At 35.6% G+C, this 15073-nt stretch overlaps 1 protein-coding gene across 1 annotated transcript; it reads left to right on the plus strand.

The window, feature by feature from the left end:
- The first annotated feature begins 566 nt into the window (after nucleotides 1-566).
- Nucleotides 567-14019, plus strand: LOC123665389 (myrosinase 1-like). The gene is made up of 10 exons (XM_045599701.1): nucleotides 567-642; nucleotides 4382-4529; nucleotides 5822-5988; nucleotides 6359-6619; nucleotides 7264-7352; nucleotides 8056-8203; nucleotides 9441-9614; nucleotides 11696-11883; nucleotides 12655-12746; nucleotides 13754-14019. Exons 1-10 carry the CDS (start codon nucleotides 567-569, stop codon nucleotides 14001-14003), a joined length of 1593 nt encoding a protein of 530 aa, XP_045455657.1. The 3' UTR covers nucleotides 14004-14019.
- Nucleotides 14020-15073: the final 1054 nt, after the last annotated feature.

Genomic DNA, 15073 nt, shown 5'->3' on the forward strand with positions numbered 1-15073 from the left:
TTTGGAATTTGAGGCTTGTCGTGTGGTCATTTAAAGAACTAGAATAATCTCGATAGCTCGTCCGCTTTAGAATAATAAACAAACTAAAATTGTGTACAAGGTTGCATTAATGGATTGAGTTTAATTTGAATATTGAAACCAACAACGCTATAAGGAAAACAAACGTACGGCCCACCTGATGGTAAGAGGTTACCGTAGACTAGACGCCTGTAGATGGAATGCTAGCGCGACCCCATCTCGCCCCACCCAGGCGGATGACTGCTAACACGTGGTGGTTTTTAGTCAGTAGGAGTCTGACATAACCCTCTGGCGCCCCCGCGCTGGAGGGTATCGATGATGGATTTTCCCCACGAAAAAAAAAGACTATACACCTGTAACACTAAGAGCACTGCAAGAGCTGTGATGATATGGCTTGATCGGTTTGGAAATAAATTATACCACTATTAGATTTAACCCTCCACAGAAGCTCTTACTATTAAATGTAATAAACTTATTATTAAATGTAATAAAGTTTTTTTTTTATATAATTTTCCAGTGTCATCTTCCATGTGTCACGTGCATATGATATGAAGTTTCCCTCAAGCTTCAGGTTTGGCGCAGCGTCGTCTGCCATTCAGATCGAAGGTGGCTGGAATGCTGATGGTACGAATATTACTCTCTTAAGATACGATATAAGGGCCGCTGTGTAAAAAAAATGGAAGTTATAGACACTGCGATAGAAGTGAAAATTTAGAACTTGTAGTTATTAAAATTTCAATCAAACATCAATTATGTCGGTGACACACACACATGAGATTTTACCCATGCAAAAAGCGTCTGACGCACACATGGCCGATGTGCGTGCGTCAGTCACGAGCATGACGGTGACGTGGACGCGAGCCTATAAGATTACCCTAACCAAAAAGTGCCTAACGCGTTTGAAGAAGTTTTTCTTCAAAAATATTGGTAATGTAATCTTGTGAAACAAATGATGCTAAATGCCGTTAACGCTTAGTGACTCTGAGCATGATCTTTTTCAGCGCTTTCAGCTGTCAATGTAAGATATAGGTATAATAATATTATAGTATTTACTATGCCGATTCAAATAGCAAACGCTTATGTTTCGATTTTAAAGTTTTATTATTTTAATCAAATATTATTTGACTCATTTCATCACTTCGGCCTATCGCAGTCCATTTCTGGACATAAGCCTCCCCAAGTTCATGCCAAAAAACAGCGTAAACTCATGTGTTGTGCCCATTTCATAGAACTTTTTAATTTTTAAATGTTAAGGTTTCTCTTAAGGAGTAAGCTGACGCACAAACTTTTTGAAGTAAAACTTCTTTACGCAAGCTTGACTTGGGGAGTAAGCTGGTGAATGCGTGACGAGAGCGTTACGAAAAGTGTGCTCGAGTAAGTAAAACAGAGCAAGAGAAAGAGGTGCGAGCACACATTTTTTTCTGTTTCTTTCATAGCAAGTTACGTTTTGTGTATCTAAGACACAGTGCAGACCTAAGAGAGAGAGAGAGAGAGAGAGAGAGAGACAGAGAGAGAGAGAGAGAGAGAGAGAGACTAAAGGACACTAGTTTTTGAAATTATTTTTATGGAAAAAAAACTGTAAATAGTAAATTTGATACGTAGCATATTTAAAAAAAAAGTCTAACAAAAACAGTGTCTGCTGATGAAAATATCAAGTATTTTTAATTTATTTTTTATTTCTATTTGCTGGAATAAGTACTAATTTACTTAATTTTAATTTCGATGACATTAACGACATGACATAATTAATACGCTTTTATTGATTTAAAGTGAAATGTGACTTATCATAGAATACGAGTTTTGTACTCTTATTCTTATAATTTATAATGCCATAAGAACCGAACTTATGCTTAATATTTTTTAAATATAATATTTTTTTTACGTCCGTTAAGTGTGTTTAATCATCTTATGGCGAAATAATTATTTTAATTTTATTTCATGCTAGCTATACCTTGCGCGCGTTGCTACGCTTTTTTTGTCGTACCAACTCAGAAACCTTTGTGAGCGCATGCACAACACTTTGCTGAAGATCATACATAATCAAACGCATAGTTTACGATTTTATAAAGAACATACAGACCAAAAATTTCATTTTTATATATATATAGAAGAAGATTTGACTTCATAGTATCCGCATATCAAACTTTATCGCAAGCAGTTCAGTAGTTTGCGTGAGTGTGTACCAATTTTTCAACCATATGTCCATTTTTCTAAATTGTTACATTTATAATATTAGTAAGATTAACCTACTCTAATGATCATAATACACTTAAATAACACTTAAGACATTTTTTTAAATCCAACCAGTTGATCTTGAAATTTGTAACATGAAAAAAAAATATACGGTCACGTGTTGGTCGTCTAAGAAGAGTTCCGGAATCGCCAAACGTTGATAGTTACTATATTGGGCATAGGGCCAGTTTCACCGTTTACCGTTAAACTAATTGACGTATAATGGTATTTATCAGATAGCTTACGATGTATTTTTCTTTTTCACACTTGAATACCGATTTCTGCGTAGAGAGGACTAATTAAAATATTGATTTGTATAGAGTAGTTTCGAATAACTTTTGCAACGCTAGGTCTACGCTACGTCTGACACGCCCGTGGCCATATTTGCTGTTAAGTATCCGAAACGTCGGGCATCTAAAAAAGTTAATAAACCGCGATAAAATCCGAAAAAGTTATTTGAAAGGAAGAAAGAAAGACATTTATTTGAGACACATACGCTGCTTACAGATATACAACAAACACAATGAGAGCACAAATACAATAAAAAAAAAAATAATAATAAAAAAGTCAAAATTAAGTAAAAATGTAACTGAAAATTTAAATAATTAATTTAAAAAATGAAAATTAAAATTTTATCAAATAAAAAAGAAAAAGAAAAGAGTAATAATAATAATAATAAAAAGCAACAAATACAGCCTCTCTTTATAAGATGGAACATAGATGTGAAGAAAAGAGTAAAAAAGATTCATATTTCATTATATTATATTATTTCATTATATTATATTATTTCATTATATAAATTCATATTTCATTATAATGAGTGACGATTTATTTATAATTCAAAATGTAATTTTTTAAATTAAAAGTTGTAGATTATTGACGTGAAAGAGGTCACAGGAACAAGAGGTCACAAGAGGAACAATACTGTTCTCGAGTGTTGTGTTCCCTGGTAAGTTAACCAGAGCTTCTGGTTAGGGTCGAGAGTAGGGTTGGTGACGCGCTTGCGATACTTCTGATGTTGCAGTTATTTATAGGCTATGGTAGTCGCACACTATCATAAGGACAATACGCTTGTTTGCGGACTAAGTAGTATAATTTTTTTTTAATCTGTAGACAAAAACGAATGGCCTAAAACGTACATACGCTTATAACTTGCGACTACACCAAATTAATTGTTTTTTTTTGTGTTCAGCTACAATAATAAAACAATTTATTGTACAACCAAGATCAAAATATTACATAGATAAAGAACATAGTAAAGTATCATATTGTACAAAGGCCGGCCTTATCGCTACAAAGCGATCTCTTTCAAGAAACATTGATGAAAGGAAATATTCTAGTGTTGGCATAGGTGTACAAGTAACAATACATTTATAGTAAATATTTGAGAATATAAAGACTTACACACATATATTAGGTATATTAACATACAATACGTACAAAAACGTATAGACTTAAATATAGGTATTACTCAAAATTATTTATTTGTAATCGTTATTGTACCGGCCAAGGTTTGTATAAAAAATTAAAAATAAAAATTGATTTATTCAAGAAAAAAAAATGGACATCAAAGTACGCCGGATAAGGTAGTATGAAATAAATATCTATAAATAAATCCGTCCTAAACTCAAATACCAAGGACTTTGAACAACTTAAATTGCCACGGAACAAATAATAAATAATAATCAATATGTAATTATTGATCTCAATCATAACTCAATGAGTAAACGATTTATAATTATATAATTAACTACTAAACTTATTTTGAAACGATTTTTTTTGTACTTAAATTTAACACTTTGTTTCCTTGCTATACGAGTAATTAAACACGGGTTATATTTCTTTATTTATGTTAACTAGCTACATTTCGTGGTTTTACTCACATAATTACCGATACTATGGGAATGTTGGGATACAAACGTGCTCTGTATCTTATTGTGGATCTCCAGCTATCTACGTACCTACCTACCAAGTTGCATTACAATTAGTATGGTAGTTTTTGCGATCAAGATTATCAAATATCCGTCCATATTCATAATTTTTCGCATCGCATCGATTTTAATAGATGTTTAATTCTTTTTTAATCAAGTCATAGACATTGAGATTTTTAATTTTGTAAATGATGAAACAGGTAAAGGCGAAAGTACATGGGACAGAGTGATACATAATGAACGCAGAATCGTCAAGAATAATGCAACAGCTGACGTTGCTGCTTACTCTTACCACCAGTGGCGGGAAGACGTGAGAATTGCAGCGGAGTTAGGTCTGCAGTTTTACAGGTCAGCTTAAGGTAAAGCTTTAGATTAGGAAAAACCGAATTTCGGGACGGTGGGGGGGAGGGGGAGGGGAGGGGGGGGGGGACGCTACCCCTGGGTCCACTGTCACATCTCAGAACCCCATGGTTATGGAGATATCCATGGTTAAAGTTTTGAGGTTAGAAGAAGAATTTCGAAAGTTAGAGGAACGCTTGGCTCCGGCGCTGCGGGAAGTGCAGCCCTTCCGCCCTTGCGTGCGAAAGCACAGCTTTCGCACGGCGGGCGAGGGCTGCCCTCCCTCCGCGCCTCCGCGGCATAAAAAAAAAACACTCTAGGGGTAGGACAGACTAAGACCACGTGGACAGTGGGGTGCTCCGATTCGGTTTTGGGTATTTTTCGAATTTCTAAACCTATATTCTAGCACGCAATGTTACTAATTTTATTAGAATATTATGTTTGACGCGTTATTTTGTTTAAAAGTGTCGATTTGTCACACAATGCAAACAGTACGAGCTCAAAGGTATCATAATAGCTTTAAATTCTTCTTCTAACCTCTCTTTAACCATGGATATCTCCATAACCATAGGGTTTTGAGGTGTGACAGTGTTACCTTGTATAGATTCCCCTACACCCTCCGCCCTCCACACCCAAAACCCCATAATTCGGTTTTTCTAATTCGGTTTTTCCTAGTCTAGATCTTAGCCCAGCTTAATAAATACTAAGATAAAAAGAAAGAATTCTCGAATTATTCACTGCTTAATAAAACTTCTTCTCCTAAATAATAGAAGAACTAGAGTTTGATTCGATAGATTTTTCACTACTGGTATGATTTCACTAAGAGAAGAGATGGTACTAAAAGCGACAACCGTTATTAAAGGCTTATGATGGCAACCAGTACCAATAATAATTTCAAATTAAGAATATCAAGGACAGAAACCCAAAATAGAATTATTTTTCTAGAAACGCGCACGGTCACCTATCCGCCTGCCCAGCGTGGTGACTCTATGGGTAAAACACATGAGTTCGCGCCCTTTTTGGAGCGACCTTGTGGAGGCCTATGTCCAGCAGTGGACTGCGATAGGCTGAAGTGAAGTGAGAGAAACACATATAGAAATATTAATTAATTTACAGTGTCGCGCACGCGTCCATCAGCATTAATGTTTTGTCATACTTTATTTATCAAGATATAAAGATATAATAAAAATAGAATTTATATATATAGTAGTTCATTGACTTGCCTGATAAATTACGATTTCAAACTATTTTTGCAACGGATTCTTAAAACTGGACTAACACTTTGGACTAACTGTTTTTAGGTTTTCAATAAGTTGGCCACGCATACTACCAACAGGTTTCACCGATAAACTGAATCATGCTGGAGTACAATACTACAGCGATCTGATCGATGCGCTTTTAGCTGAAGGAATAGAGCCTATAGTGACTATGTACCATTGGGATCTGCCGGTGAAGATTCAGGATCTTGGTGAGTTTCTATATAGATATTTGTTGCATCAAAAAGTCAATGAAAGGAGGATGTCATTGAAAGCCAATATTTTCAAAGATAATAAGTGAAATATTTTTTTGAGATTAATATATCAATGTTTTAGTACTAGCTGCCCGGACACATTTCGATCTGTCAAAAGATAATTGTAATTTTTTTTAGTATTAAAACCTTCCGTGAGCCCTAAGGAACATACAAAAAAAAAAAATAGCCGAAACGGCAACATTCATTTTTATTTATATGTATTTTATTATTTGTTATAAATTAACATTTTTAGCTTCTTTGCTGCTGAAAAGTGCTTTAATTTTTTCAAATTACCTTTAAATTTATTTTGTGTAATCTTTGTTCGAAGGTGGTTGGACAAACCCATTAATTGTCAATTGGTTTGGAGACTATGCCAGAACACTGTACTCTCACTACGCTGGCAGAGTAAAGACCTGGATAACTTTGAATGAAGCGATATCTTTTTGTGATCTTGCATACATTGTTGGAGCATTTGCGCCTAGGATCAAGGAACCAGTTTTCGCACCGTATTTGTGCAATAAGCACGTGCTTCTGGCTCACGCCACGGCTTACAGGATTTATGAAAAAGAATTTAAACCGAAGTACAATGGTACGTAATGTTTTCTAAAGTTGAAACTATTCTATAGTAACGTTGTAAAAAGGTGAATTAGGATTAGAAGGTATTTTGTTTTTATTAATACATATAATAAAAATGTAACAGGTCGCTGTCTGTACATTTAAGATATATGAGAATATTTTTATTGGGACCTTTATCAACGCAAATTGCACCCAAAATAATAAGTGTTAGAATTTTTGTCTGTTTGTCTGTGCGTTTGTGCACGATAATCTCAGAAACAGTTTATCCGATTTAGATGTGTTTTTTACTAATACATATAGCAAGCGTAGCTTCACATTAAGTGTTTATTTCGTGTCAATCGATTTATAAATAAAAAAGCTATGCCGATTTAAGGAATCACGTTGAACATGTTAAGTCACTATTCCACGTGGACGAAGTCGCGAGCAGTTACTAATTATTTAATTTAAATAGTCTGTTGTGGGTTAGATTTCCGCCTGAGTTTTAAATAGCCTGTTGTGGCTTAGATTTCCGCCTGGGTTTAAGCGTAATATTTGTTTTGTTAACTAAGTTCGTAGGTACCTACTAACATACGTTATAATGTAAATACTTTGTACCTACATCTTGATTTATATTTTTACGAAATTGATCCATCTTGTTGTTTTACCTTTTATTTACAGCGCGATTCACAATTGCAAATTACGAGATATGGATAGAACCAAAGACTCCCGAAGATACGGAGTTAGCGGAACTAGGACGTGAATTTTCCGTATGTTTATTTATTTATATATTCAATTTTTTTTTTATCAAAACAAGCGAAGTAAGTGAAATTATGTAATTGTCTAATACATCTTAACATAGTAGTAGATATTGGTGAAGATTCAGACATTAATATCCCAATGCTGCGGATAGGCCTCTTTCTCCACGCAGCGTAGGAGAAGGATCAGAGTTTAATCGCTCTTAATCGCTAATTAATTCGCCCGGATAACTTTAATATTGTGATTTAGGATACGTCAGTTTTAATTCCAATGTGGCAAGATATATGTCGCTACACATTCAATTTTTGGGACAAATCCAACAAAAAAAAAGATGAAATAAAAAAAATCATCACACCATCACAGCAGCCTTTCGCATGTGTTTTGCCCATAGTCACCACGCTGGGCAGGCGGGTTGGTGACCGCAGTACTGGCTTTGTCACACCGAAGACGCTGCTGCCCGTCTTCGGCCTGTGTATTTCAAAGCCAGCAGTTGGATGGTTATCCCGTCATCGGTCGAGTTTTTAAGTTCAAGGTAGTAGTGGAACTTCCACCCTTAGGAAGGATGGAAGTTCCACTTACTTCAGTTAAAGAAGTTATCCTTCCCTTAGTCGCCTCTTACGACACCCATGGGAAGAGAGGGGGTAGCTATATTCTTTGACGCCGTAACCACACAGCACAAAAAAAAATACAAAATTATAAAAAAGGACTTTTCAGTCAGGAAGATATGCGCACGCAATACTGTCAAAAGAAGGAGGCTGGCCACCAGCAGTTGAGAAGCTAATGCTGGAGTACAGTTTGAAACAGGGTTTCAACGTGTCAAGATTACCTTCCTTCACGAAAGAGGAGAAAGAGTTTATAAAAGGTATAATGTGCAAGTGCTTTTATTTGAGTGTTTTTTTTTTGGAAATGTAAAGGATGATTTATATGATATTTTTTTTATGTCACTAGGTCGGCAAACAAGCGTATGACCTGATGGTAAGCGATTACCGTAGCTTATAGACACCTGCAACACCAGAAGCATCGCAAGCGCGTTGCCGACCCAAACTCCAATCCCCCCAGGAGCTCTGGTCACCTTACTCACCAACAGGAACACAATACTGCTTGAAAACAGTATTATTTAGCTGTGATCTTCTGTAAGGTCGAGGTACTACCCCAGTCGGGCTGCTCCATATTTTGAGCAGGAAATTCCTGCTGTGCCCAAATAAAAAATATTATGAGCACTGGATGTTGCGCTGGCGGTTGCGGGCGTTTCCCGTTCACGACAGACATTTATATCGGTCTGGACGTTTTGCTTGTGTATTGTGTGTGTTTCCTGACCCCCAACACAGGAGAAAATCCTACTGGGGGTCGTTGAGTGTGAAGCGTTTATTAATTATTATTAATATTCATCGAGTCGTGGAGATGGAATTTTCTTTTTAGTAGTCATTATTTTTACCTTGAACCATTTTTGTCCACATTTACAACAACTTTATTTGTTATAGAAATGTCGAATTTAAATTGGTTGGTATTATGTACATTCAATATTCTATTGTAATGTTATGCATACAAAAATCAATCAATTTTGTAATTAATCTACATAAATAAAAATGAATGTTGCTAAGCGCATAACTCGAGAATGGCTCGATCGATTCGGCTAATTTATTTTTTTTGTATGTTTCTTAAGGCCCACGGAAGGATTTAAGTCTGCTTGTCGAAATCGGTCCACCCAGTCACAAGTTCTGAAGTAACATACATAAAAAAAATACAGTCAAATTGAGAACCTCCTCCTTTTTTGGAAGTCGGTTAAAAAGTAAAAATTGAAATCGGTACACTCAGTAAAAAGTTCTGGGGTATATATATAAAAAAATTTTTTGTAACTCGGCTAAAAAGTTTAACTGATGTTTAAGTTTACTTTTTCATTCACCTTGAAACAACAACAAAAAAAAAAAAAAATTAATCACTTTTCTTGATATTTTTTGACAACATATATTTTTATTTTTGACTTTAATTGACATTGACCGTAATAATATTACTAATATACGACCATGTTTCTTAATTTAAATCTATAGATATATCTTTATAAATATAAATGGCAGATCCTTAATAATAATAATCTGTAGGTACCGCTGATTTTTACGGTATCAATCATTACACCACGAACGTAATAAGACCAGCGAAGCCAGGAGAAGATCCTGGTGTATGGGTGGTAACTGGGTCACCGGAATTAAACGCTGTTCTGGAACTACCACCGAATACCAAAGCCAGCCCAGGACCTTTTCCACTGTTGGTGGTAAGTTTGTAATTCGATTTTTGTATTTGATTACTAATCGATGTCAATCTGGAGACAGATTTTGTTTTGTTTTATAATTTAAGATTAACATCCACATGCTCTAAAATGTCCAAGCCTTTTGTTAAATGTCATGCAATATAATTATGCTTATCCTACAGAGGATTTATTACATAAGACTACATATCGATATTCCCGAGACTGCCTAGTAAAGCTGCCTAAAAGCCTGTATGTAATATCCCACTGCTGGGCATAGGCATCTTTCTCTATGTAGGAGAAGGATCAGAACTTAATCTCGCACGCTGCTCCATTATGGTTTGGCGGATATGTTCCAAGCTATGAGTAACGATTGCTGTCAGGTGTACATAATAAAAACCGGGACCGACGGCTTAACGTGCTCTCCGAGGCACGGTGGGGAGACCCACAAGGACTGCACAAACACCCAGACCACGGCAAACATCTGTATGGCCAATACAAATGTTTGTCACGTGCGGGGATCGAACCCGCAACCACCAGCGCAACAGTCACAAACCAGTCCTGTGACTATTCGTCAGAAGGAAATATTATTTTTATTTTTTACGTAAATTTGAAATATAGTTATTGCTATTATCTATACTAATATTATAAAACTGAAGAGTTTGTTTGTCTGTTTGAACGCGCTATACGAAACGCAAAGTACTGGATCGAATTAAAATAATCTATATGTCATGTGTCGGGATCGAACCCGCAACCACAAGCGCAACAGCCACAAACCAGTGCTGTGACCATTGCGCCAACGCGCCATTTTTCTATTACAACATTCTTTTTTTATCTTTATGTATACACATAGCTCGTTAAAATAAATGTCTTAAAGGCTAATTGAAGATAATTAGATGACTATTAAAACCAATTACTAAAGCTACTCTATTGAAGATAAGAGTTTGATTAATTATAATAATTATCTTGCATGTCCTGAAAGTTTCGTATTTTAGATATTTTTTCAGTAATTTTGACGAATTGTTAAAAAACTGAGGTAGGACACAACAGAAAATATCCTGCTCAAAATATGGATCCGCCCGACTGGGGCATTACCTCGACCGAAGATCACAGCTAAATAATACTGTTTTAAAGCAGTGTTGTGTTCCTGTTGCTGAGTTAGGTGACCAGAGCTCCTGGGGGGAGTTAGGATAGGGTCGGCAACGCGCTTGCGATGCTTCTGGTGTTGCAGGCGTCTATAAGTTACGGTAATCGCTTACCATCAGGTGAACCGTGCGCTTGTTTGCCGACCTTGTTATATAAAAAAAGAAAGCGTTCAGTTTCAACACTCAAATGTGAAGAAGATTTTGTTTTAAATAGGTTTATTTGATTGGTTATATCAGTCCAGATTAAGATCCTTGTAAATGAAACGATTCTTTTCGAAACAGGACGTGCTTAAACAACTTTAAACTCGGCAGCAATTAAAAACCTAGGACGAAATCCTATTTTGGGGGAATTTTTTTGTTTTTACCCAAAGAGTATAAACGAAAAAAAATTAAGCACACATGACAAACTAACAACATCTGTATAATCTAATATATAAAATTCTCGTGTCGCGGTGCTTGTAGTTAAAGTCCTCCGAAACGGCTTGACCCATTCTCATGAAATTTTGTGCGCATATCTGGTAGGTCTGAGAATCGAACATCTATTTTTCATACCCCTAAGTAAAAAGGGGGGGGGGAGAATGAGAAGGTTAATAAAATATTTGGCAAAAGAACGTTTGCGGGGTCAACTAGTATAACCATAAAACACATAACAAAACATGATTTTGTATGTTTATCTTATTCTTCTATATGTGTATGTATATATGCTTTTATGTATTCATAATTCTATTTATATTTATCTACTTTTGCACAATCCCGCACTTTGTTACTAATAATCTCCTTTTACCTGGGGTTGTCTGGAAGAGATTGCTTAAAGAAATAAGACCGCCTTTGCATGATGTCACTGTAACCACTATTTGTTTAATTTTATTTCTGTACTGCTGCTTTTTTCCTTTTTAAAGTGTTTGATTATATTTATGCAAGAAGTAATAAATAAATAAAAAACACGTGGACCTTTTTTCTCATGTAGGTGCATATTTTATTTTTACAAGACATTATTTCCAGGTATACCCTGAAGGAATACGTCGCCTGCTCTCGTGGATAAAACAAAAGTACGGTGATATAGATATAATGATTGTAGAAAATGGCCTTACGTCGAAGAAATCCGGGCCTTACGATAATGACAGAGTTGACTTCATAAAGAGATATTTGGAACAGGTACTAATTCAGAATTATTATTATTACACTTTAATATTACTTTTATTTGGATCTCAAAGTACGTGATCTTTTTTATTTTCGACGTATATATTAAGTACTGGCTGTGCCCAAGACTTCGTCCGCGTGGAATAGAGACTTTGTATAGCATTTTCTGGATATATCTTCTGATTTATATGTGCTGTGTGGCTACGGCACTAAAGAATTTAGCCACCCCCTCTCTTCCCGTGGGTGTCGTAAGAGGCCACTAAGGGATAACAAGGTTCCACAACCACCTTGGAACTTAAGAAGCCGACCGATGGCGGGATAACCATCCAACTGCTGGCTTTGAAATACACAGGCCGAAGACGGGCAGCAGCGTCTTCGGTGCGAGAAAGTCAGTACTGCGGTCACCAACCCGCCTGCCCAGCGTGGTGACTATGGGCAAAACATATGAGTTCACGTTATTTTTGGCGTGAGCTTGTGGAGGCCTATGTCCAGCAGTGGACTGTATAGGCTGTAATGATGATGATGATCTTCTGATTTATATTGGATTATAAATACCGTCGTTTGGGTATTTACATGTTCAACGTGATTCTTTAAATTGGCACAACTTTTTTATTTATGAACGTATTGACATGAAACAAACACTAAATGTTAAGTAAAGCTTACCAAAATATATTATTGAAAACCGCATCGAAATCGGATAAGCTGTTCCTGAGATTAGCGTGCAGAAACATATTAAATTTGCATTTTTATTATATGTATTGTATGTGTTGATGTTGTGATTTCCAGGTGCTGCTTTCAATCAAAGTAGACAACGTCAGTGTTGTAGGGTACACTGTGTGGTCGCTTACTGACAACTTCGAGTGGTTGGATGGCTATACGTTAGTTTCTTTTTAATATTTTAGCTATGACGTATTTAGCTTATGATACAATCTTTGACATCTCCAATAACTTTTTATTGTTTTCATGTATGTGGGGGTTTATGTTCATGTATTATGTTATGTGTTAATCGTCACGTAAAAAAAATATGCAATAGAAATTCTTGATATAAAAAAAATCATTGATATCATGATCTTGAAATCGGTTCAGCCGTTTAGGGCACAGTAGGAATTTCCTGCTCAAAATATGGAGCAGCCCGACTGGGGTAGTATCTCGACCTTAGAGGAGACCACAGCTAAATAATACTATTTTCTAGCAGTATTGTGTTCCTGTTGGAGAGTAAGGTGACCAGAGCTCCTGGGGGAGATTGGGGATTGGGTCGGCAACGCGCTTGTGATGGTTCTGGTGTTACAGGCGTCTATAAGCTACCGTAATCGCTTACCATCAGGTGAGCCATACGCTTGTTTGCCCACCTAGTTATATAAAAAAAGAGGAATTTAGTGACAAACACACACACAGAAGAAATATATATATTATGATCCACTGGTTTTAGTATAAAAACATAATTACGCCTCCAATGCATATTCTAGTGTGAAATTTTAGTCTCAAAATTCTATCAGTCAAATGTTTTAGTTACCTAATTTTTTGAATTAAACTCAATGCCAAAACCAAGTTAGTGATATAATATAGTTGGCATAAATAAAAAATAAGCTTATTGCTCTCTAAAGTATACGTCTTATAGATGATATAAGAGAGCCAGCGTTGATAATAATTACATCGTTTTACACGGTCGAGAATTACCTCCTACTATATTTTAATATATTTAAGGTTCTCCTTATTTTGCCTGAATCTAAAATATATATTAAGAAATATTGCGTCACTATCTTAAATATTTGGATACACAACTAGCATACATATACGAGTAGATGACTAAAAGAACAAAAATAAGCTAAGCTTGTAATATATACACGATACAGGGATTAATATATTTTGTATATTAATATTTCAGGACAAAATTTGGATTATACGAAGTTGACTTTGAAGATCCAAAGCGGATACGGACCCCGCGCACATCCGCTTATTACTACGCATGCGCGATCAAACACAGAACTTTTGACGTGCCCGACGAATGCTTTGACCCTGAATATGTAAGACATCACTTCAAAATCAGGGATAAACAAAATGGCGGCGTTGCGTTACAAAATGGCAGACTATTTTTATATTCTTTGTTATTAATTAGTATTATTATAAGTTATTAAATGTTTTATTTTTTTGCTTAATTTGTTTCAAACTTACAATTTCGCACCTTATTCTCTACAAGATATTCTTGTTTAGGAATAGTTGTAACCAGATATTAGGTGTATTTATATATAGAAGTAAAATCAAGAATCTGTATGATGTCTACATTACTGCACTCTCTTAGCCTACTATGTAACATTAGTTCCACTACCACAGGTTGGCTAGAAGAGATCTCTCCTAGAGATAAGTCCACCGTTGCTAACTAAATTTGTATACAAATACCTGTAATTTTTTTTAAAGTGCAATAAAGTAATAATATATATATAATAATATATACACGGTGATTTTATAACCGTTTTGGAAACGAAATATTTTACTTTGGAATCATCTATAGTACAATATAATATAAATGGATAAATCAATTGTAATGTTGACTAAAAAAAAGTTTCAATTTTAATATTCATTTTTATTCGATCGACTTGGAAAGTAGTAAGGCACTGATCATTCATTCATTATTTTATATGAATGAAACACGTCCGTGCGCGTTTCGGTTGATAAAAGTATACCTATAGGCGCGAGCTAGCGAGTACTTACGTAGATAGACTCGTTTGTCCTTCATACTTTACACGGGCTTAGGACCGTCAGAAATACCTATTTTATTTAAACTTCTTTTCGATTATTAACCACAATTGTTCTTTTCACAACAAATCAATTTATAAACGGACTGTAGGTATAAACTTCAGGCGTATTTAAAAAATCGGAGTTTTCTACAGAATAATTAACTTACATACCTATTAACAGTTTATTTACACTATTTACACTTCTCTGTATCGAGCCCTCCTCACCCAATGGGTTTCATTCACCCCATTCCTCCACACCCAAAAAACCCCCATAATTCGGTTTTTCTAATTCGGTTTTACCTAATCTAGATCTTAGCCATCCTTGTGTACGTAATATCTTCCATACGAAGTTTTGGCTAACATCGAATTCTCTTGCTGCCATCCTTGTCCTCCGCCAGGGATCGCGCTCGAAGTACTCAAGAACATCTTCAAACTCCGGCGAATAATAATTTAAACGTCCTTGACCTTGT

This window comes from Melitaea cinxia, chromosome 24, assembly GCF_905220565.1.
Source record: "Melitaea cinxia chromosome 24, ilMelCinx1.1, whole genome shotgun sequence".
NCBI classification, from domain to species: domain Eukaryota; kingdom Metazoa; phylum Arthropoda; class Insecta; order Lepidoptera; family Nymphalidae; genus Melitaea; species Melitaea cinxia.